The 22,819-nt window shown below is 48.8% G+C and overlaps 8 protein-coding genes across 8 annotated transcripts; 4 read left to right on the forward strand and 4 right to left on the reverse strand.

The window, feature by feature from the left end:
• Positions 1-125: 125 nt before the first annotated feature.
• On the forward strand, positions 126-4,903 carry LTR64_000735 (uncharacterized protein; the record flags this gene model as incomplete). The annotated part of the gene is made up of 2 exons (XM_064895118.1): positions 126-2,354; positions 2,408-4,903. The coding sequence occupies 2 exons, from the start codon at positions 126-128 to the stop codon at positions 4,901-4,903; spliced, it is 4,725 nt and encodes a 1,574-aa protein (XP_064757805.1).
• Positions 4,904-7,705: 2,802 nt separating this feature from the next.
• Positions 7,706-9,109, forward strand: LTR64_000736 (uncharacterized protein; the record flags this gene model as incomplete). The annotated part of the gene is made up of 2 exons (XM_064895119.1): positions 7,706-7,946; positions 8,001-9,109. The coding sequence occupies 2 exons, from the start codon at positions 7,706-7,708 to the stop codon at positions 9,107-9,109; spliced, it is 1,350 nt and encodes a 449-aa protein (XP_064757806.1).
• A 444-nt stretch (positions 9,110-9,553) lies between these two features.
• On the reverse strand, positions 9,554-11,572 carry LTR64_000737 (uncharacterized protein; the record flags this gene model as incomplete). The annotated part of the gene is made up of 2 exons (XM_064895120.1): positions 9,554-11,323; positions 11,480-11,572. 2 exons carry the CDS (start codon positions 11,570-11,572, stop codon positions 9,554-9,556), a joined length of 1,863 nt encoding a protein of 620 aa, XP_064757807.1.
• A 1,090-nt stretch (positions 11,573-12,662) lies between these two features.
• LTR64_000738 (uncharacterized protein) lies at positions 12,663-13,626 on the forward strand (the record flags this gene model as incomplete). The annotated part of the gene is made up of 2 exons (XM_064895121.1): positions 12,663-12,738; positions 12,800-13,626. The coding sequence occupies 2 exons, from the start codon at positions 12,663-12,665 to the stop codon at positions 13,624-13,626; spliced, it is 903 nt and encodes a 300-aa protein (XP_064757808.1).
• Positions 13,627-13,870: 244 nt separating this feature from the next.
• On the reverse strand, positions 13,871-14,260 carry LTR64_000739 (uncharacterized protein; the record flags this gene model as incomplete). Its single annotated transcript, XM_064895122.1, has 1 exon — positions 13,871-14,260. One exon carries the CDS (start codon positions 14,258-14,260, stop codon positions 13,871-13,873), a length of 390 nt encoding a protein of 129 aa, XP_064757809.1.
• A 513-nt stretch (positions 14,261-14,773) lies between these two features.
• RBT7 (Ribonuclease T2 precursor (RNase T2)) lies at positions 14,774-16,411 on the reverse strand (the record flags this gene model as incomplete). Its single annotated transcript, XM_064895123.1, has 1 exon — positions 14,774-16,411. The coding sequence occupies one exon, from the start codon at positions 16,409-16,411 to the stop codon at positions 14,774-14,776; it is 1,638 nt and encodes a 545-aa protein (XP_064757810.1).
• Positions 16,412-17,066: 655 nt separating this feature from the next.
• FLC3 (putative flavin carrier protein 3) lies at positions 17,067-19,373 on the reverse strand (the record flags this gene model as incomplete). Its single annotated transcript, XM_064895124.1, has 1 exon — positions 17,067-19,373. One exon carries the CDS (start codon positions 19,371-19,373, stop codon positions 17,067-17,069), a length of 2,307 nt encoding a protein of 768 aa, XP_064757811.1.
• A 2,234-nt stretch (positions 19,374-21,607) lies between these two features.
• Positions 21,608-22,687, forward strand: LTR64_000742 (uncharacterized protein; the record flags this gene model as incomplete). The annotated part of the gene is made up of 1 exon (XM_064895125.1): positions 21,608-22,687. The coding sequence occupies one exon, from the start codon at positions 21,608-21,610 to the stop codon at positions 22,685-22,687; it is 1,080 nt and encodes a 359-aa protein (XP_064757812.1).
• Positions 22,688-22,819: the final 132 nt, after the last annotated feature.

Here is a 22,819-nt window from a genome sequence, read left to right on the forward strand (position 1 = left end):
ATTTTCGGGTTCCCACCCCAAGAAAAAAAGAGAAGGAGTGGTTCTGCATTACATTCGAGGCACGGTCCAAAGGATAGTTGTAGGCTCACAGCACAGGACGAGCAAACAGACGACGGAAAAAGTCGATGGCGTCAGCCTCAATCCTGCCTCGTCTTGTGCTCTTGCATGAGCCGGAGCGCGATCTCTTCGCTGATCTGATCTTCATTCATACAGTGGTACCTCCAAACCAGAAGTTGAGTCAGCAGGATGAAGATTATGAATTTTCGCCATCTCTGGCGTGGCTCCATCAAGAGGAGGCCCTCTCAGGGACAAGAATCTGGGCATACAGCTACAGCTTCCATGATTCGCCCTCACGAAGATCAGAAGCGCTCGACATGAGTCATTTGGCGGAGGATTTTCTGTCCTCGTTACACCGTGAATCCAGTCAGAACGATACGTCACCAAATATCGGTGCTGTTCCTATCATCTTCGTGAGCCACGGTCTTGGCGGTTTGTTAGCAAAGCAGGCGTATTTGTTGTGCAGAAATGGCTCGAAGCCCGACTTCGACCTCATTACTCAATCAATAGTGGCTTTCGTCTTCTTCTCGACACCCCACCGTGGCGTTGACCGCTTCGAAGTCCTCAGGGCTGTGTTAGATAAATGCGTTCCTGCTTGGTGGTCAAAGCTCGACATGCTATCGTTGCAAATATACGCGCAGGCACTTTCTGAAATCAACGACCGTTTCTCACACCTGGTCCCTCACGTAGACATAGTGTCGTTTTACGAAGACAATTCCGCCGGTACAAATTCAGCCTTACTGCCTGTTCTTCAGCAAGAGACCGCGACTCTTGGCTCCGCAACCGAAAAATGTATAGAACTGGCTGCTGGTTCGGCACCTATCTCTAGCTTTACATCTATATCGTTTCCGGATTACGAAAAAGTGCGGGATGTCCTCAGATACCTTGTTGAGAAGTTTAGGCGTTATCCTCCATCAACTTCGCGCAGTTCTGCCGAGCAGGATTTGCCTCGCATAGCCGAATTTCTTGGGGTCGAAGGACCGCCAGAGGATGATCACAACTGGTATGCCGAAAAACGTGTTAGTGGCACATGCGACTTCGCCTTGAGGCATGAAGCCTTCACCTCCTGGTCAAAGGATATCTCGAACACGTTAAGTGTATTGTACTGTTATGGCAGGCCTGGCTCAGGCAAGTCTGTAACGACCTCACACATTGTTGACCACTTAGTGGAAAGAGATTTACCATGTGCTTACTACTACTTCCGGGCGGGCGACCACGTCAAAAACAATCTAATACTTTTCGTGCTTTCTCTGGCTTTTCAAATTGCTACCTTTGACATCAATTACAGAAACAGGCTGTGCCGGCTCGCTGACGATGGTTTCAACATCAGCAAATTTGGCTACAAAATGCTGTGGAAGAAACTTGTCATAACAAACTTGATAAAAGTTCGTCTACCCAACCCAATATATGTTGTAGTCGATGGTGTGGACGAGTTGGACGCCGCTGTATCAAAGGAACTCATCTCGAAACTCTTTTTGGAACTTTCGAATGTCTATCAACCTCTAAGGTTACTCATTGTGAGCAGGCCGATGGACACTATTGAGACAGCTGTGGATCGTCTTGCGCGCCACCTGCAGCCCGCAATTCAACTACAAAAGATGGCCTTTGATGGACACGAAGACGATGTTCAAATCTATGTTGAGGAGGAGATGCAGGCTATGCCTGGCGATGATTCTTTCAAGCAACAGACATATCATCGGATCATACAGAAGGCTGATGGTAACTTTCTTTGGGCACACCTCGTGGTACGTGAAATCTTGGAATGTAGCCGGGAAGATGACGTCGAGGATGCCCTTAACACTGTGCCAGAGGAATTGGACCCTCTGTACTCACGAATGGACCAACGGCAAGCAGACGCATTACAACACAGACGAAACGACAAAAGGTTAGGTCAAAGTATCCTTACGTGGGCATGCTGCTCAAGGTATCCCTTAGCACTAAAAGAGCTTTCAGAGGCTCTAAGTCCCGAATTCGAGCGCATAATTGACATTCCTCAAACTATTCAAAAGTTATGTGGAGGATTTGTTGTGGTGGACAAGAAGCTGCATCTCAGCATGATGCATGCTTCAGCCAGGGACTTCTTACTATCACAGCCAAAACTCAATTACTACATCCAACCCGACAAAGCTCACCAGAAGCTCTTTCACAAATGTGTTCAAAGACTCATTACGTGCCACGCTGACGTACGGCAAGTCCTCAAAAGGTCGGAAGGTTTCGTCAAATATGCGGCAGAGTCTTGGCCCTTTCACCTTGCCTCAAGCTGTGGTTGGCTCGACCAAGACTCATTGTCCATGCTGGTGGAACTCTTTCGGCAACGTGCAGTCCTTGACTGGATTTGCATACTTGGCAGTGCCCGTCGACTCAGAGTCTTGGTGGATGCCTCGAAGGCTTTAACGACATTTCTCCAGATCGTGGGGACCATAGACAAGAACAGGATCCGCTCCAACATCAAATCGCGGACAGAGAATACCTATCTCTATGGGCTCAAGACCTACTGCGTATCGTTGGGAAATTTGGTTCACAGATACTTCTATACACAACATCTATATACGATTTGATCCCAGCCTTCTGTGCGAAGAATTCAGCGATATACAGGAAGTTCGTTGCAGACACGCCGGCATCGTCCCTGACCATTCGAGGGTCAACCTCTCAGGATTGGGATGATTGCCTTGCAAAATTCGTTGTTCCTGGACAAAGTTTGCCTCAGAGCATAACCGGGCTGGATCGCCACTTTGCGATACTTACTGGTGATGGCATCGTCCGTTTGTTCTACTCGAGCACTTACGAGGAAGCACGATCGTTCCTGCATGGTGAGCCCGTGCTTGCAATGTGCTTTACTACCTTGGGTGATCGCCTTGCCACATGTGGTCTTCGCAAGACCAAGATTTGGGATACTACAACAGCCAGACCTTTGTGCACAATAGACAATCCACCTTACACAAAAGCACTTTCAATATGTTTCAAGGTCGGAGATGAGAATGTGGAGGCGATTCAGATGTTTTCAGACGATGCCTTGATCAGATCTTGCTCGATGGCTGCAGCTCATCTTACCTGGAAGATTGTGGGACCTTGCAAATCTGGTCTCGACCCACACGAACGAACTAATTCGCCAAGGAACGCTCAATTCAGCCCGGACGGCTCTCAGATTGCTGTCAACTACCGTGGTGTGCACCCAACGGTATGGTCTCTTGACAGCGAACGTCCTCAGATGGTATCACAGTGCCAAGGGAGGTCTGCTGCTTATCTTGCATTTTCACGGAAAGATGCAAATTTCGTGGATGCGCAAGCCTTCTACTGGCATCCAATCAGTGGTCATCTGCTTGGAATCTACAACGACGGTTGTGTATTCAAATGGCATCCCACAAGTGGTGAACATCACCAATCTGATATCGGCTGTAATGGCATAAAGTGCAACACAGACGGGAAACTCTTTGTCACAAGTAGTGGCGATGGAACACTACGCATATGGGACTTCGAGCATTTTGCTCCAATCTACGAGTTGACCTACACCCAAGGTATACGCGATATATGTATCGATTGGAATGAAGCTCGCATATACGATATTCGCGACATGTATTGTCACGCCTGGCAACCTAGTGCACTGCTTCGACTGTTGGAATCAGACGACAGAATTAGCGACGCAATCAGTAGTCAGGATAGTACATATCAACTCTCTCTGGCTGAAGCACAGCAACAGAATGGCGAGCAGATCACCGCCCTACTGGTCCTTGGCTCTCAAGATCGCTTCGTTGTAGGTGATGAAGCAGGGCAGGCATATCTTTGTAATTTCGAAGGCAAGAAGGTAGCAAAACTTGCCGAAGGTTATATTGGTATTGAACACATTGCTTGCTGCCAAGGTTATGATGTTGTAGCCGTGGCAGATCTTGGTCGGGATGTCACAATCAGGAGCATTCTTGAGATTGACAAATATGATTCTGACAGTGTCGCTGGAAACTTGTCGTGGTCTGTCAGCGAGCCAAGCAGTATTACTCAACTCTTATTCCATGCAGAAGGCAAAATGCTTCTGGTAAGCACAAAGGCTGGCCTTCGAATCTATGATATCAGCCAACAGTTGCTGCTCAGTGAGTCGAAAGATATGCAGCAATATTACTGGCTGAATCATGCTGAAGACAGCTCGCTTCTGCTGGGTATTGGTACTGGTGGCATGCAAATCACATCGTGGCACGATCTGAGCGATGCTAGCATCTATCGCTATGATAGGTCGTATGTGCCACAGCTAATACCGCCTATAATTCCCGAGAATTCTCCACCTTCATCCCAAAGAGCTGAACGTGAAAGCGCTAAAGACAGCATCTTCGTGGAAAGAGTTTTGGTCTCTCCTGACAGCAAGTACTACTATGTTCAAACTCGGTCTCGCGACCCACGTGTTACTCGCCGTCACGGGTCCTTCTTCATGAAGTTGCAGCACAAATCCCGGCCTGAGAAACGCTGGCGTATCCCTACTACGCCGTTGACGTCAAACCTAATTGAAAACCTCAATTTTGGGTTAGGTTTCGTTGCAATTGACCACAGGTCGACCTCGTCATCCAGACGATCTTCCGCACCTGCAATGCTTAACACAAGACGAGTAGTGCCACGCCCACACCCTCATGAACGAATTTTTGCTTTCATCGACCATAATTACTGGGTGTGCACGGTAAACCTTGGTTCAGATGACAATACACTGTGTTGTATCCGAAAACATTTCTTCCTGCCTCGCGATTGGCAAAACGCTGAATGGCTGGCATCAGCAGCAATTACGAAGACGGGAGTATTCCTGTGCCCCAGAAACGGCGAAGTTGTGGTTGTCTCAGATGGATTGACCTACGAATGGATAGATAATTAGAGCTTCGGACACCACATACACATGATTCACGGTACCTTTTATCCCAAGTGCTGTAGGCGGCGCCTGGCGTTGATATGGCTAAACAGAATTGATTGTGTCATACGTATTGCGGCTATGCTTGATTGCTTGCATCTCTGATGAGGTACCAGACGTCATCCAAGGGGGATGCTGAGTGTTCGACCTCTTGTGTATTCCCGCGCTTGCACGAAGCTGTTTTTTGATAAATGAACCACGTATAGTAGGAATGATCCGAACCCTCGAGCTGATCCGGTCCAATAAACCTTACCAGTACTTGTACAGTAACCAATGAACCTACAGTGACTGGCGCGACACTCGCAGCGGTAACTACTAGTACTTTAGCGCGTTCCCCCGTTGTTGCAGCTTACCGTGGCACATTTTTGCCGTCATAATTATGCACCACGTACACGCCTTGAGAGCTTAAAATTAATGACTATACCTCTTCATCATCTTCGGCTTACACACGCAGACTGCTGGAAGGAACCTGGTCGTGGCTCACGGTCTTGGGCTCACGGTCTTGCGTAATCGAATAGGGCAGCGATAACGTGAACCTTCATATTTGAGGAATAGAGAAGCATATGGCTGCTTGTTTGAGTCAGCAGTCGCATTGCTGGCACGCGTACCGACTTTGTTGTTCGTTGCTGGAACTTCATGATCATCAAGTCTTGATCACAGTCAATGGCCGGTTTTGACTACTCGCGACTAGATCCCAGCCTAGCAGAAGTGCGCATTGTGACCGTTGACTGTGGGGCACGGTCGCCAGGGCTGACATGCACGCTGGAGAATATTACGTTGGACCGGGCCAACCCATTCCATGCGTTGTCGTACACATGGGGAGACACCCACGACTTGCGTACCATCACGTTGAATGGCCAGCATGTACAGATTCGGAAAAATCTATACCAATTCCTCAGCAACTTATACACTGCTTTGCGAAGTCCTGTTAAGGTCTGGATTGACTCTATCTGCATAAACCAGAATGACATTGCAGAGCGCAACTCTCAGGTCGCTATGATGGGCGAAATTTATGCCGCAGCTGATTCAGTTTATGCATGGCTTGGTATGCCAACAGGAGACAGCCATAAGGTATTCGGGTTTGTGGAAAGGTCGAGCTCACTACGCTCGCAGCGCGAGCCATATTGGAAAATCCTTCACAGTGATCCCATCGCAATTGAGGCTTTGCACGATCTGGTCAACCGGCCGTATTGGACCAGGTTGTGGATCGTCCAAGAAGTCGTTCTAGCGAAACGTCTGTTTCTGTTTTGTGGGCCTAAATCTATAAGCTGGGAAGATTTCCTATTCGTACTTGCTGGGACTAAATGGCAGATCCCGTCGTCGACAGGACAGAAAAGTTCCTCGGAAGCACTACGATTGATACACAACCTTCGTAGGTCCCGGGAGTCCTCGAGTGCAATGCCTTTGTCGGCGTTAGTGCGTCAATACAGGATGGCAGAGTGTCAGGACGGTAGGGACAAGATATACGGACTTCTAGCAATAGCTACCATAGAATCGAAACGCCGAGTAACGATTGATTACAACAAGCATCTTTTGCAAGTGCTCATCGAAACTTTCCATGCCTGGGCGTCTGACTGGATCCTTGATCAGGACAACAGCCTAAAGACGTGGCACCAACAATACTCCTTCACACCCACACTTTTCTGTCAACAACTCAGCCTTCTGTTCCCTGATCCGGTTCTCATCGAGCTTTGCGAGAAACCTGGAGTCCGTGCCACTATGTGTACGAAGGTAAGCCTGAAAGGTATTTGGCAGAAGGAGCCTCTTGACCTCAGACCTATCGCCACGATACTACCAGGAAAACAAGATTTGGTCCCGAATACAACCGCCAACACGGCATCTTCGGAATCATCTACAAATACCGTCTCACATATGGTGGCTGCCAACGGTTTCAGCAGCTTTATATACACCACTGTTATGCCTCTACCTGGTGACAGGTTCCTGGATCTGGGAGCAATTTTTCTCATTATCCGCCATAAAGAATCTGGACCATCCATTGTAGGAAGAGGTATCCAGCAAAGAGGCTCATCTATTGAATCATTCTTGGATCCTCATCGATGGAGTGCCCAAATTTTGCCCGATAGCATCTTTAGATTGAGCTCCTCACCTGGTATCGACTGCAAGTCGCAGATTATGCATAAGGACCGTCCTTCGAGCACGAATTGCGATGGCATGAATGTAGTACTGAACGCTGCTGCGCTCGTAGAGTTACTGGTTGCCATAAAAAGGCAGGATCGTACTTGGCGACCATACAGTTTTGGATTGCGCCATGCCATCGTGGACCTATGCACAGAGTGCCGTCTGAACTTACACTCTACAACGTTCCTCACAGTACTCGGGTATAAATCCTGTCAATGTCTTTGGACAGGTGGCGAACAGCCTCTTTCGAAGCAGCTACTGCAAGTACAGCGCCATTGCTCTATTCTCGATCAGACACGGGCTGCAATGTCTACGACACCAAGCCCATGAATCAGGACGTTGCCCATTTCTTAGTTCGATGGTTGCCGCTCAACCGCTCAGCAGGTTGTCGAATTCTAGCAGGACCGAAAAGCCGTTTCCTACATTACACGAGCTGGCTTTCACACTGGCAGGAAATGGCAGTCTTTCTTGTCGAAGCACAGATGGTGCTGGGATCGAAACCAAGAGCTTTTTAATCTCTGTAACCTTCAGACATCCTCGGTGAGCAGACTCTGATAGGAGGGCAAGCTGCATGGCATCGTGAGGCAGCTCAATACACCAATATTACTACGGTTCGATAAAGCTACTGACATGATCTCTCTCGATAATCTACCCGAACCTCGGAGGTCCATAACTGTTGGTGCTCGTTCAAGCAAGAAGCACTCGAACGAGTTTGTCCGTGATCTGAGGCACTTTGGGCTGAAGATTAGCCTTCCTCCGCTCATGAAGCACGAGCGGTGGAATACCGATTCACCTCTAGCTCAAAACTGCCTCAGTCGCATCAACACAACTCAAGGGATTCAAGCTTGCCAGACTATTGTCGACACCATCTGTGAGCAACGTCTAAATGACACAGTCGAAGCTGTCGCCGGTCTCGTCTATGAAGGGATAGAGCAACAGTTTCCTGGCGATCCTCAGAACCCTGGTCGAGCTGCTATCTACCACCAGGTCATGGCTCAGAAGAAGCTGACTGTTATTACGCGAGACAATCAGACATATACTGAGCTCTCCCTCGAAGGCAGGACTTTCCCAGCCAAAGAGGCTATTATCAGTGTTACTGAGCAAATGTTACAGGAGACGGGACCAACTTCACCTTTGTTTCAAAGTGTAGCATGCCTTCTCTATGAGTGGCATGAGAAGGCAGGCTACAACGTTCATCCTACTGTCATCAAACACGTACTCAATGCTGCCGCGACGAACCTCGACTTTCACTTCGACAATAGACATATACTTGGTCAGTTCTGGCGGACGAAGCAGCACCTGCTATTAGTTCTCCAGGAATTCCGCAAGTACCAACCGCCTGAGTTGCCATCTACTGACAATGGTGGTTCTGGAGTGGGAAAGATTACCTTCAAAGTGTGGTCTGTCGTCAAAGACACCATTCCTCTGCCTGCAGCTTCGTGGCTGCACCACAAGCTCAAAAAGTTTTACGCTTCCGACTCATCTGGTGTGCATGGCAGAAACCGAACGCCGAAGATCATGGCTGGGATCATTCCACGACTGCAAAAACATATCGACGATGTCGTCGGCAAGAACAACTGTGGCGATTACGACATCGTCGTCCACAAAAAAGGCCAACGATTGTTGCCTCCCGAGAAGGATGTCGTGTACAATGTGGCTATTCAGTTTGTGCTTGGAGCAACTCAGGTTCCCGGCACTCCTGGGGCTCGATCACAGGATCCAACCTACCATGCCGAGAACATCGCCTCCGTTTCGATGAAAGGCTTCAAGAGCACGTTCGGCCGAACAGACTTCGTGCACAAGGTCTTCCGGACCAAGAAAAAGCTACTTACAATGCTTGACACTGGTGGCGGTCTCAAGCCATTGATCATGGGTATCAAGGCGGCTATTCCGGCAGTCAACCGCTTGCAGCCAGAAGAGAGGACCTACCTTAAGACCCGAAAGCTTTTATTGGCAGCTGTTGAGCGATACAAAGCCGAAGATCCGCGAAAGCCGAAGGCAAAGAAAGGAAAGCGATGGCGACGAAGACGGTGAGGGTAGGAGATATTTGTGATGGCAATGAATCCGAGCTAGCCGTCATAATTTGATGGATGGTCTGTGTCGTGAGATTTCGTGGTCTCTACATGTAGCAGCACAGTATGGTCTACAGTCAGAACCACTACCACTATCATGCCTATCAGCTTCACCAGAAACTCTTTGTATCTCCACATCCAATCATCTCAGGAAGAGCCGTGACATCAAGATCTAGACAACGAGTGAGCATGTAGACAGATCAGTGGTCGAAAGCATGAAATAGCTTTTCACGAGAACAACCACAACGTAGACAAAGAGCGGAGAATGTAAAGATTTCAGCGGGTATGAGCCAGGGACACGAACGACGGATGAACGAACCAGTTTGCAAGATTATACTCATCTAGCCACAGCGGCGTCTAGCTTAGCTGTGCTAATAGACCCCGACCTGGTTTCAGAAATGCTTTCTTAGGCTTTCTCACTAAGACCCAGAATATCCAGCATATCCGGGAATAATGGAGTTCCGAAACCACTGGCCAGATCCCATCCTTCCTTGGCAGCAAAACCAGTAGTTCCGCATCCACTCGATGATCCATTTGTGATATCTTTGAAAGCCTGAGCGCCTGCCCCAGTATATAGCCACGGATTGAGGAAGCCAAGCGGCGACTGACCAGCAGCCATTAGAGCATCATTCACCAGTGCGATGACACTTGCTACCGTTGGACTGGAAGCACTTGTGCCGTCAAGGGTTACGATGATCCCATCCACCATGATGAGGTATCTATAGCCCTGTGCTGCGACATCGGGATATGCTCGGCCAGACTTATTGTACAGGCCATCATGCAAGCCATCGAGCGTTTCGATATACTTGTCAACGACACCAGATTCCTTTTGGTACGTAGGCTGAGCGAAATAGTTAGAAAAGCCACTTCCACTGACATATCCGTTGGCTGGATCGTAAGCCACCACCTCTGGATAATCTCTGGTGCCACCAACAGCTGTGACATAGGGACAGGAGGCAGGGAACGCGGGCAAGAACTTAGTCGTGTTCTTGCCGTCGTTGGACAGACAAGTGCCGTCAGTGCCCACACCGAAGTCACCACTGCTGAACAACACTGATACACCTCGTAGGCCCAGTTGACCGAAGCGTTGGCAGGCAAGCTCTGCAAAAGACTGCTCAACCGACTGTTCACTATCGCCATAAGACACACTAATCGTTTGTGGTAGGTCTTCTTGAGACAAAAGACTGTCGAGCCAATCTAAATATGGTTCATTGGTGTTGGTAGGGGTGGCCAAGTCAGGTTGGAATGGAGGGCTGCCACCAGTCGAGTACGACGTGATCTTCATTGGATATGTCTGCCCGATGATAGTTTGTAGATCGAGGTTACCCTCACTGCCAGCTGTCGCATTACCGTCATCAATTGGACCGTTGTTGATAGAGATTTGCTCAAAGGTCTGAGCTGCCGACACTGCCTCGGGCCTCAAACGCTGCAACCAGGCCGTGGCATCGGCACGAGTGGGCACCTCGCCAAGGAAGTTTGCGAAGGCTATATGAGATGTTGGAGACTGGGATGTGTAATTGTAGGTACCGTATAGCAGTCGTAGACAGGCTGGACTCATGCCTGAAAAGTTGCATGTTCCTGGGATACTTGTGCCATTCGGGACGTAGTCATCGATGTTAAGATCCTGTGCTGGGCTCTCCATCACTGTCTTCAGCTTGGGCGATGCTCTGAGGAAGGAAGTGGTAGGTTGAACGGTGCTGATGTGCTCGTGTAAGTGCTGCGGCAGCGACCACTTGGTTGTTCGAACCAACGAAGATCCATCTTCATGTATGTAGGTGGCGTATTCTGTATCCAGCAACTCTTCTACTTGCGAGACAGGCAGTGTGACCGAAACCCAATCTCTGGCCGAGCTGTACTTGCGTTGAGACCCTGCTATGCCATTATCTTGCAGCCATTTGTCAACGAGTGCTGACGCATCATCGTCTGGTCTGATCAGATCATCAACCTGTTCTCGAGAAAGGTGTTGTCGGTATCTATGGTGGGTAGGTAGAGAGATTTCGTAGAGATGACGTTCCAGGTCGGCGAATCTCTTGTTCTTGAGACCAATCTTTAGGTCGACCAAGTGGTTTGGGTGTGGTTTACCAGCATCAGACCATCCTCTGGGTACGAAGTGAGTTTCTTTCACTGCGTAGGTAGACCGGCTGTTGAGAGGTGGTACTGGTGAAGCGGAGACTGTCTGAAGGGAGAAAAAGACTGCTACTACAGTTGAAAAAATATGCATAATGTCGGCTTCTTTACTGTACAAGCAATGGTAATGGCTGACAAACCTCTGCTCGACCGCCGAAGCCTTTGAGACGGGGATATATCTTGTGTGGTAACAATATGGATTTACCTGCACAGACTCGTTCTGCAACTCCAAAATTCGAGTGACACTGGTACCTGCAGCAATCGGTTCGCGGATAGCGTCATAGTGTAGTATTGGCATTACTAGTGCCTCCATCTATAGGCCTATCGGAAGTTTTGCATCAGGTCTAGCTTCTGCGGTTTCCTTCGTAACGAGCGCGAGAGGCTGTCGTCAAATGCTTCGCTTGCTTCTAGTGCTTCTTCCTCTGCTTGTCATTTGCACATCTACCAATCATGGCTTCTTACCACTGCGACACTTTCAGAATTGTAGAAATGTTCACTTGTGCTCCAGTACTGGCAGAGTTCGAAATATCACGTTTCTGTGCAGCGCCCAATTTGACCCTTGACTGACGGGAGTGTGACCGCACAGCCACTTCTGCCGATCTGACGTTGCACAGACGCTTGCAAGATGACTTGCTCCGAAATTGCAGGTCGAAAACAATTGTGCAGTTGTCCTATCAATACACCTCGGTTAGAAACAGAGACCATACGTGTATCGCAAGAGTCTCTCGAATCGCGTCCAGTAACACGAGCTGGTGGTTTAGTGGTGAACGCAACATTACATTCATGGCCCCAGCATTCTTAAGTGCTGCCACTCATGAAGCAAAATCACGATCCTGGGACACATATCGCCCGCGTCGAGATCAGATTCAGTATGGTCTTGTTGGGCTCTCACCAGGTATGCAGGTGACGAGACGTATCGCAGGTCGATACTGTACTGCTGGTACACCTCGGGAGGTCGCGTCTTCCAATCTCATATTGCAAAGTTGCATATGTGGCTACTACCTAGGATGGCCTGGCCGACTAGGCACATAGTAGCGTCTTGCGCCTTGTCCATAGCGGTCGCGATACTGTATTAACTTGAATACGCACTCGACCACAGCACTCCGCCAGAATTGTATATACCTAGCAGAGTCTGATGAAAAGTGCTAGCTTCGACTAAGCTGCGCTTCCTCTGAGCATGGTTACGGTCGGTCATAGTGTATGCTCGTCTCCAATATACCCGCGTAATGTTCACGTATCTTGGCTTCATCGTTTACCCAAACGCATTTTTCTGCCAATGGAGAACCCCGACATTGCAATCATGAAGGAAGCGACAAACGATTTGTCCTTACCACAGCTATTTGTAAGGCAATTCATACTTGACCCAAGCGTCATAAAGCTCCTACAGAATGGACATCACTAAGCCCATCGACAACCTGTTCTCAGCCAAAGACCTCGTGGTCGTCATTACTGGTGGTGGAAGTGGTACGTATGCCCAGCCGTAGTGGCCGCCCTCCTTCAGTCCATTTCCTGATGTCCTTCCCAGGCATTGGTCTGGCCTTCGCTTCTGCACTCGCAAAGGGCAATGCATCAAAAGTCTTCCTGCTGGGTCGGCGATTGCCCGTTCTTGAAGAAGCTGCCAATGGCATAAATCCCGACATCGTCCAAGCAGTACAATGCGACGTCACGGACCCTTCCTCGATCAGCGCTGCAGTCTCGCAGATCGGGAAGCAGACCTCGTATATCGATGTCCTTATCAACAATGCCGGTATCGAAGGTCCAGACCACAAACAGATCAAGGCCGCGAACACCATTGCAGAGCTACAGGCTGAGATGCTGAAAGAATGGGATCTCTGGACACCGACATGGCAGACGAACACTGCAGCTGTGATTGCTGTTACCGGCGCATTCTTGCACCTCCTCGATGCAGGCAACAAGCGTCGTGGCTGGGTCGAGAACAAAAGAGAGGTGCAACAGCGCGTCGACGGGTATACTGGAGACCTGAGTGACACAAGGACAAGCCAGATCATCACGGTGACTAGTATTTCTAGTTTCAACAGAGAGATCACAGCTAGCCTAGCATACACCGCAAGTAAAGCTGGAGCTACGGTTCTCGGAAAGAGTCTGGCAAACTTGCTTGCACCATTTGGAATCAGAAGTAACATAATCGCACCAGGTAGGTTTCCTAGTGCTATGACTGCTGGGGCCGAGACAGTATACCCTGTCAACAAAGTGCCTGCTGGAGTTCCCGGTCAGTTTGAGGACATGGCTGGCGTCGTTCTGTATCTTGTGAGCAGAGCAGGAGCATACGTGAATGGAAACGTGCAGGTGTGCGATGGAGGTCGTCTTTCTGTCATGCCTGCTATGTACTAGCACATCCATGTTCTACCACTATGAATACACTGCGATGAGGTAGACCTTGACATTTTAGGATAGCTGATATTTATAACCTGCTTGGTACATTGGCAGACAACGAAGAGTGCCTGCCAAGTAACAAGCTCTGTGCTAGTGCTCCGTGAGTGTCCTCATGTCTATTGTACTGTCTCGCTTCTGCATGATCTCGGGGTAGATATCCTGTAGACAGCAAAACCATTCCTCAAGCTCGACAGCCCACGCCCTACTTCTTCGTATAATTATCAATCGTATCCCCTGACCCCTCCTCCTTCAACGGCTCACCACCCATCTCCTTCTTCCCCCCCTCTCCAGCCTTCGACGACCCAGGTCCCTCCGTCTGAAACCCCGTCGATCTCTCCGGACTCTTCTGCGGATCAGCCTGCTTCGCTGGGTGATCTCCCTGTTCACTAGAAGTCGTCTGAGCAGCTGCTTCCTTCTGGCCCTTTTTCTGGTCGTTATTAGGGTCGTTGTTCTCTTTGGTTTGGTCGACTACCACGTTTCGGGACGAGGATGAGGCGCTGGAGGCGGCGAAACGGCGTTGTGGTCGGAGGAGGAGGAGGGAGGACCGGGTCGGGTGAAGAGCTGTGAGTGTGAAGGATGGGATGCGAGGCATTGTGAGTTAGGTTCTGTGGTATGAAGGTGTTTGAGGTTGGTGGTGTTGAGTTTTGAGCTTGAATATAGCTCTCGTGTTTTATCAGTGTAGCTTGTATCTAAATTAGTAGAATAGCTGCGCTCCAGGAACAACTGTAGCTCGCGTGGATTGTGTCATCATCATGATACAGACTCGGGACTCGGAGAACAAGTCCGCGAAGGTCTTTTTCGACGCCATTGAACCTGGCAAGGAATCTGTGTTCCTTGAGGTTCAAGACGTCGTACAACACTCTATGGTGACATTGCAGAGTGATAGATCGGTGCACGAAGAACCAGAGAGCGCTAGTGTGCACGGTATGGTGGCAAATAGTACGACCGAAATTGCAAGAGTGAAGAAGCGGCCATTTCATCGTCCATCGGAAACAACTGGATTATGCCCCATAGATAAGTGGTAAGGAAATCAGCACTTGTTAGGATACGAATACAAGTATGTCTCAAAGTTCGAGCAACGAAGTGCACAGGTATTAGCTAGACTCTATATGCCTTCCCAGTATATCTCAACCTTGATCTTCCTGCTTCCCCAGCCATCATCAGTCCATAACTCAACCTGCTGCGCCTTTCTGGGTATCTTCTCCGCATAGAATGTCGATTTGTGCTGTGCACCGAGTGTCAACCGCTTTGCGGCTTCCGTATGTTGCTTGCTAACTGAAGCATCATTACTGAGGATACTCTGGAATGGCAAATCGTCGGAGCAAGCAAAGTACATGGATCCGACTGTGTCAGTAACCTCTTCATTGTCGCCGTTGTCGTCACTGGCCACTGTAGGCGACGTGGAGCGGGAGCCCTCAACGAAGGAGCATGGCGCAAATCTGGAAGCGAGGGTGAAAAGATGGTAGTCCTCATCGTCTCGATTGATTAGGTGCTCTGTCGATGGTGCTTTGACATCGTCATGTGCAGTAAAAATAGCACATGAAGTAAGGCTGTGCGACATGTACCATGTTCCTTTCCGAATCAGACACCCTGTATATCTGGTAGGAATTGGTTGTCGCGTTGCAGATTCCAAGTCCTCAGACTGAGCAGAGCTTTCTGCCAATGGCTTCTGTTCACCCAGATTCTCTACCATACTCTCATCAGATACAACCTTGACCATCATTCTTCCTTGACCCACAAATGGTTTCGTGGTTGCTCCTGGCGTATGAGTAGCAGTGGCTGTCGCGGTATGCGTATGAGTCATCGTAGAACTTGGTGGTTGTTCAAGGCCGTGCTTGGGCAAGTACTTAATACCTGTAGCTGGGCAGTTCGATACCTGACCCTGTGGACTGGCTGGGACCCAAGTATTCCATTGCTTGTTACCGTCCCACCACAGATCCATTGCGTCACGAAGGGAGGCTCGGACATGGAAAGAATACCAGATCTCTGATAACTCGTTGTGGTTGCGGCATTTGATTGTAGCATCTGCACCGTGTGGTGAATCTTGAATCGCTCGTTGCAAGTGGTCGAGCTCATAGGTTTTGTCATGCGACGGCACGATTCCATGACGCTCAAAGAAATCGTAGGTTGGTAGAGAGCTGTAAAGTAATGCTGCATGTGTGAAATAGTCGAGAACATCTCCATTCGATCCTTCACTAGCCGACCTCGTGCTCGACTGATGGTTCTCATAGCACTTCGGCCGCAATGTTGATATGCAAGTCCCGTGCTTATTCCATTCATGAGTCCAAAGATGTGCATTGTTAGAGTCGAGCGATAGCCAATGTTTTGTCATGAACTCCAGCAAGCCTGGTCGTGTACCGCCGACGACTTGTGCTGTGCTTGCATTGGACAAGATCCCTATTATGGCCTCGGCCGAATGAGTCCTGGAGGAATCGCAATATGCATCAAACCCGCCATCACACCAATCTGGCCAAAGACCATGAATTGTCCACGAAGTAGGACCTCCTTGCGGTGGTTCTGTGTCCCAGAATTGAGTCTGGAGAAAATGTCCGGAAGGGTCGTTGATGCAGCACCCGTCCAAGTTGGGCACTGATTTCAGCGAGCATGACACGGCTGGTATGCATATCGCGGAGTCGATAGTTGGAATGCGATGTTCAGAGTCACGTCCAGCATTAAGACGGGATTCGACGCGAAGCACCAAGAATTGGAGAAGCAGCTGCAGCATGAATATTCGTGTCTCCATTGCGCCAGCAGGAGTTTGATACACTATGCAGGGAAAGAATATGAATACGTGCGCAGGATGTGCAAAGAACGAAGTTGTGATACTACAAGAGACTGACAGCAAAGACGATGAATAGAGGGAAATAATGGGATGGTGAGCCAGAAGCAGGTGACCTCCCTGTTACAAGGCTTGGCGATTTTTCCAGGTGACATTCCTCTAGTACTTGAGCCTTTGCGCATACACCAAGCAAACTAGTACCAGGAATAACCATAATCAGACGATACTAGAATAGCGGAAACATTTACATTGAGTCCTATCTGTATATATTGCACGAGTGGTACACATCATCTCTATGTGTCTACTACCTACCTGATAATTCCACGCAGGTCATGAATCCCAAACAATGGCCGTTTAAATGAGTATCTTTTGGAGCCACTCAAATGCTGCTGCGAAAACGCCTGTCAACCATCCAATGATAGCCATACCGCTCGAAACTGTAATACAACATTTCATGGCATCATTAAAGACCTCTACAGATCCTGAATGCGAAGGTCAAACAACCTTAACAAGGCCTGTGGTTTGGATAAGGAGGAGGACCTTGTGCCCCATTTGCGTAGTTCTGCTGGAACCAATCGCTATCCCAATAATTTTGTACAACTTGTGGGCCAGAGTGTTGTCAATCATAGCCTGCTCCTCTCTGCCAAGGACTCGTAGCACGATCTTGTGGTCTGTTGAAGTTTTGAGGAGGATAGTTGGAGTGTGCGGATCGAGGAGGGCCATATTGGCCAGGCATAGGCCTAGAGAATGATTGCGGCGATGCTCGAGGGCCAGGAGATGTATTCGGTCTTGATAAATTGTAGGCTGATGATGTTTGCTGCATTTGAGGTGGAACAGGAGACATCGATGGTGGAGGCGCGTGTTGTGGCGCATATACGTTTCCGCCTTGCAATGCCTGGCTTGACAAATTTCTGTTTGATTCCACAGTTGAGTGGTTCAAAGAGCCTGTCGACGAAGTGTCGTCCTGCAGCTCTTTTGACTTGTCGGTGTATGGACCCTTGCCATCGCCTCGAGCAGTTGCACCAAGTGCATCTAACTCGGTCGTGAGAGCTGATTGGGACTTGATGAAGCTTCCTCGATCATCACGCATTGGTTGATATCTAGTCTCGGGGTTCTTCGAGGCAATCGCGTAGATTGAAGATACAAGAACCATAATTAGTAACACGAAGATGAAGATGATATTGTAAACAGCAAAGATCACACCCATGACTCCAGAAACCATCGGTGGTTGGCCAAAGGCATTCGAGAAGATTAGGAGGAATATGGCGTTTAGGAAGTTGACGGCGGCGATCGAGATATTAAACACGTTCGTCTTCTTGTCCATCCAGGGTCGAAGCACACTCACAATGATCAAGAAGGCGGCCTCTGTGACGATCAGACCAACAGCCTGAGCAATGGGCGAGCTCTGTGCAAAAGCAATAAAGACTGCCTTGACTAGGATATAGGCCAGGAGGATGATGACGAAGTAGTAAGAGGTCGCTTTGTATGAGACGTAGAGGAAACCCCATTTGTTGAGGCAGGTCGGGTCGGAGTAGAGGATGTAAGCTGGATTTTTGTGCATCTGCACCGATCGCTTAGCCAGAGTCAAGACCCTGAATGAAGCCCAAGCCAGAGCGGTTGCCATGGAGAGGAAAACAATAAGAGCTAGAACAATCTCGGCTACTGAGTCGCGCTCAACGAGCTGCCAGAGGCAAAGGATTGACATCTGCACAAAACCTAGAAGAACCAATCGGAAGAGAATACCTTTGATCACTATTCTCCAGCCGTGTCTGAAATCTCGGAACTTGTCAGACTTCATGATGCCAGCTTTAGCGAATCCTTCGATAATCAGTTTCGCCAGGGCGACACAGATCGAGGCAATAATGAGAATGCCGATGAAGAATATTAAGCCAGTCATGAAGATATTGGTCTGCTCAATGTGCGCACGGAAACCGACTCGGTCAATACCTCGCACGATAACGTTCCTCAGGGTGGTGTCTGTAGTGCTGGAAGTGGTAGTGCTCTGGCGCTTTGAGAGCATCCTCGAGCCCCAAGTGATAGCTGGAGCAAGAGCTTCTAAACCTCGTTTGAGAGCTCGCTTCTTCTTCTCTACCTGTACAGACACAGTGCTCAGGGTAGAAAGGTAAGTAGTTGGAGTGCCTCCGGTAGCTCTCTGGTACCACGTCGCAAGAGTCTGCAGGAAACTGACACGAATGATTCCCATACTCCACTGAAAATTTTGGGTCCATGCCTGAACGATAGGCGGCATTGTAACAGATGTCAAGCCAATGATTGCTTGAGCTTGGAAGACACCAAATAGAGAGACAGCGTTTGCAGCAACGTGAGCAGCTGTATTTGTATTTCCCAAACCTGAGGTAATGCCAGCCGCGATAAGGCCAGCACCTGCAATGATGGCTGTGACCCAACCAACTGCCTTCTGATAGACGCTCTTGGTGTTTGAAAGATCCGCTTCTAGACAAGCAACCATGTTTCCAAAGCCACCAGAATCACTGATGGAATAGACTCTCAGACGAACAACACCATCAAGATCGGGTACTGTATATGCAATGCTTGGAACTTGGCTTAAGGTATCCTCACCGAGTGGAATGGTGGAGGGTGCCAGTGCAAAGGGTCCTTTGGTCATGGGACAAAAACCAGGTAGATCCATTTTGCAGGGGTCAACAGTCTCGTTAACAATGGTGAATCCATAAGCAATTACCTGGACTATGGCAACGATATTGCCTGATATCGAGGAGAATCCATTAATTTCGACGCTCGCGCTTTGGTTCGATGGAGTGAGGGTGAAGTCGAAGAGATCAGCTGTGAATTGCGAGTTGTCCATACAAGTGTTGAGAGAATTCGATTCGATGACATATTGGGCTGAGGTGAAGGTAGAGGAAGCCAACAGCCCAAGGGAGGAGAACAGAGCGCTCTTGCTGAAGCGCATCGTGATGGTAGTCGAACGAGGGAACAGGTATATCTGGTATGCCAACTTGGTATATCACTACAGTTATTCCTCCTGCTCAGAGTGTGGCGAGTCTGTCCAGTCTGCTTTGTATCAGAGGCTTAGAAAGATCGTTCTGTCATCTGTCGTGGCAAGTTGTCGAGGTGAAACGAGTTTGAATCTGAATGGATCGAGTGGCCAAAACTGGTTGCGTCGCAGCGATTGACGACGAGGAATGCAAAGCCGCAGATCCGTCAAGCAGATTACTGACTGACGGTATGCTCGTTTCTCGTCGATTTAACGAGTGTGAAGACACAGGAAATGTTGATGGTGACTAGATAGGTGTAAAACAGGATTCCTCCTCTTCGATGATGAGGTTGCGAGGTGCAGTTGGAACGGAGAGGGCTGGCTGCAAGTCGAGATGTACGAATACCAATGGCAGGAGCCACCGGATCCAGCGCAGCTTGGACTTTCTCAATGGCAGGGGCAAATTCAAGCCCAAACAAACCTAGAGCTCGAATGGTTTGCGCTGCCAAGCTCAAGCGATTCGTTTCCAGCGAGTGTCAGCAGCCCACCCAAATCAGTTTTAGGCTTAGCTTGAATGCCTGTCCACAGTCGGTCTCAGGGGCCCTCTGCCCGACCTTGCACTGCCTCAAAGGACGACGCACAAAAGTCGTGTTTGAGAAGTGACCACAGCACAACGGAGATTGCAATTTCTTTAACAATGTGAGGGCTGCCTGAGTGTGAGTTGATAGAATTATATCTTCGACCCATGGATGGAGAGTTGAGACGGTCTACGGTTGCTCAGACAATGCATCGAGCCAATGCAAGATGTGCGCAAACAATGAGCTCATCACTTGAGAATTGTCCAGCACGCACGCGTCACGCTACGCTAGTCGCCCAGCCCTTACAGAACCGATACTAAAAACATTGCTTGTTCGCTGTGTTTAACGTTAAGTGTGGTGTTCTGTCATCGTTCTTGATATCACCAGGAATTTGCTCGCGTTCACCTGGTGACATTGCACAAGCTATACCGCTGATCACAATTTTGAAATTCACAGATAGATTTACAGTTTACCGTACATAAATTTGGTTTTGATTCGCCAACAAAAACCAAGCGGGCATTAAGGACCTTGGTGGAGTGTCTTGGCAAGCACTGCGTAAATGGCTGCATGCAACCATCTTCTCGAGATTCAGAAATAGCACAAAGTACTTGTTGCCGTTCGAATGTGTAAAACCCACTACATAGCGGCAAACTATTAGCCCTTACTTTTTCATCTGGCGTGCAGACCAGCATCTTCCCCAGATTTTGAAATCCAGGATATGCCGTGCATGCCGAGCCTGCGAGCTTCACGTTGCAGCAACCAATCTCAATCTCAAAAGTGCTTCGGCATATCCAAATCGAAGGAGGATAGGTGGATGTGAATAATTTTCGGAGCTCGCAGGTGTCTCGTTCATCGTCGATTGTGCACGATCGTTGCATGTCAATCTCAACACGTTTGAACCATAGCACTGTAGCAGCACACAGTACTACACATACAGTATATACCCAAGCTTCGACGCCTTACTGATAAGCTAACCATATTTCTTTGTCGAATAGCTGCAGCCGCAATACAGCCGTGCTTCCATACGCGACCACAAAGAGCGGTGGGTACCACGGTAATAGACTCGACAGGTTAGGTATCGATTTCAGCCAAAGGACCCATAAATAGATCAACACTTTCGGATTTTCTGGAAAATACTGTGTCGTTTTCGCTGTATCCAAGGACCTAGAGTAAGTGCATTGTCATTGTAGCTATACATACCGACTGATGGTAGCGGTATCAAAAATGATAGGCTTGGCATTCCGCCTCCGCTATTCTTGAGTACCGAGGCTGCTGAGGCATTACTGAGTCTAGCAACAATTCCATGAATTTCAACCTACGAACTCGAGTCATGATTTGCGCCTACGTATTGAATCTGCAGTAGGAGTGTTTTTCATAGCAATGTGAATTCAGTCAAAGGGACTACCATTGCACAACAAACCTGAACCTCGTGTTTCCCAATTGGCTGCTGCGTAGTTTTGGTGGAAGAACGATTTTGAAAGTCATCTTACGACAATTTTATTCAGTGAATATTTGAGTTGTCAGTACGCTTCGCATTCTCATTTACACTCCCTTTCAGTATAGACACCGAGGAGTTGGATCCATAATCAACGGAACAGTACATCACCAGCATCCTCACCCAACCACATCACCATGGCTCTCTCCCTCCCAGAAACATTCACAAGCGTCACTCTCGCCGAACGACCAAAAGCCAATATAATTCCCGGCACAACGTTCCAAACTAAATCCGACAACAGAACACCATCACCATCCACCCTCAAAGATGGCGAGATTCTTATCAAGACACTCTACCTCTCCCTCGACCCAGCCATGCGAGGCTGGCTTAACAACACCAGGAGCTACATCCCACCAGTCCAAATCGGCGAAGTCATGCGCGGCAGTTCCGTCGGCATCATTCTAGCCTCCAAATCCGCAAACTACAAAACTGGAGATTTGGTCGTGAGTAACTCGGCAGGATGGGTGGAGTATGCAGTCCTCCAAGAGAAGAACTGTGAGAAAGTGCCTGACACAGGTGATGGAAAGAAACGGAGTGCGATTGATGCGCTGAGCGTCGTAGGGATGACGGGACTCACTGCCTATTTCGGTATCTTGAGAGTCGGAGAAGTGAAGAAAGGTGATTTTGTCGTCGTGAGTGGAGCAGCAGGCGCAACAGGTAGTGTTGTCGGACAGATTGCGAAGCTCAAGGGTGCGACAGTACTGGGTATAGCTGGTAGTCCTGAGAAATGCAAATGGTTAACTAAAGAACTGGGATTTGACCAAGCACTAAACTACAAAGACCCGAACCACGCGAAACAGTTCCGTGAAGCTACGAAGAAGAGACTTATCGACGTATATTTTGATAATGTCGGAGGCGAGATCCTGGACCTTGCGCTTAGTCGAGCGGCACCATTTGCTCGATTCGTGATGTGTGGTGGAATCAGTCAGTACAATGAGGCGGTACAAAAAGGACCGAAAAACTATCTGATGATTGTCAGTATGCGTATTCGGATGATCGGATTTATTGTCTTCGACTACGCGAAGGAGTATAGCAGTGCCAGGGAGGAGTTGGCACAATGGGTTCGCGAAGGGAAATTGAAGAGAGGAGAGACCATTCTCGAGGGTGGACTGAAGGAAGCGGAGCGGGGATTGGTCAAACTATATGAAGGTGCAAATACGGGGAAGATGCTTGTCGAGGTTGCGAAGCTCAATGGGACAGAAAAGTCCAAGTTATGAGGAAGGTTGACGATGATACCAGTTGAAGAAGAATATATGCACACATCGACCACAAGAATGTGCTTGAAAGGTAGGAACAGGTAGGAAGAGATGCAACAAACAGTAGGTTAAGTTTCGCAATGTAGATAAGGT

This window comes from Lithohypha guttulata, assembly GCF_036872675.1.
Source record: "Lithohypha guttulata strain CCFEE 5908 chromosome Unknown scaffold_1, whole genome shotgun sequence".
NCBI lineage: Eukaryota > Fungi > Ascomycota > Eurotiomycetes > Chaetothyriales > Trichomeriaceae > Lithohypha > Lithohypha guttulata.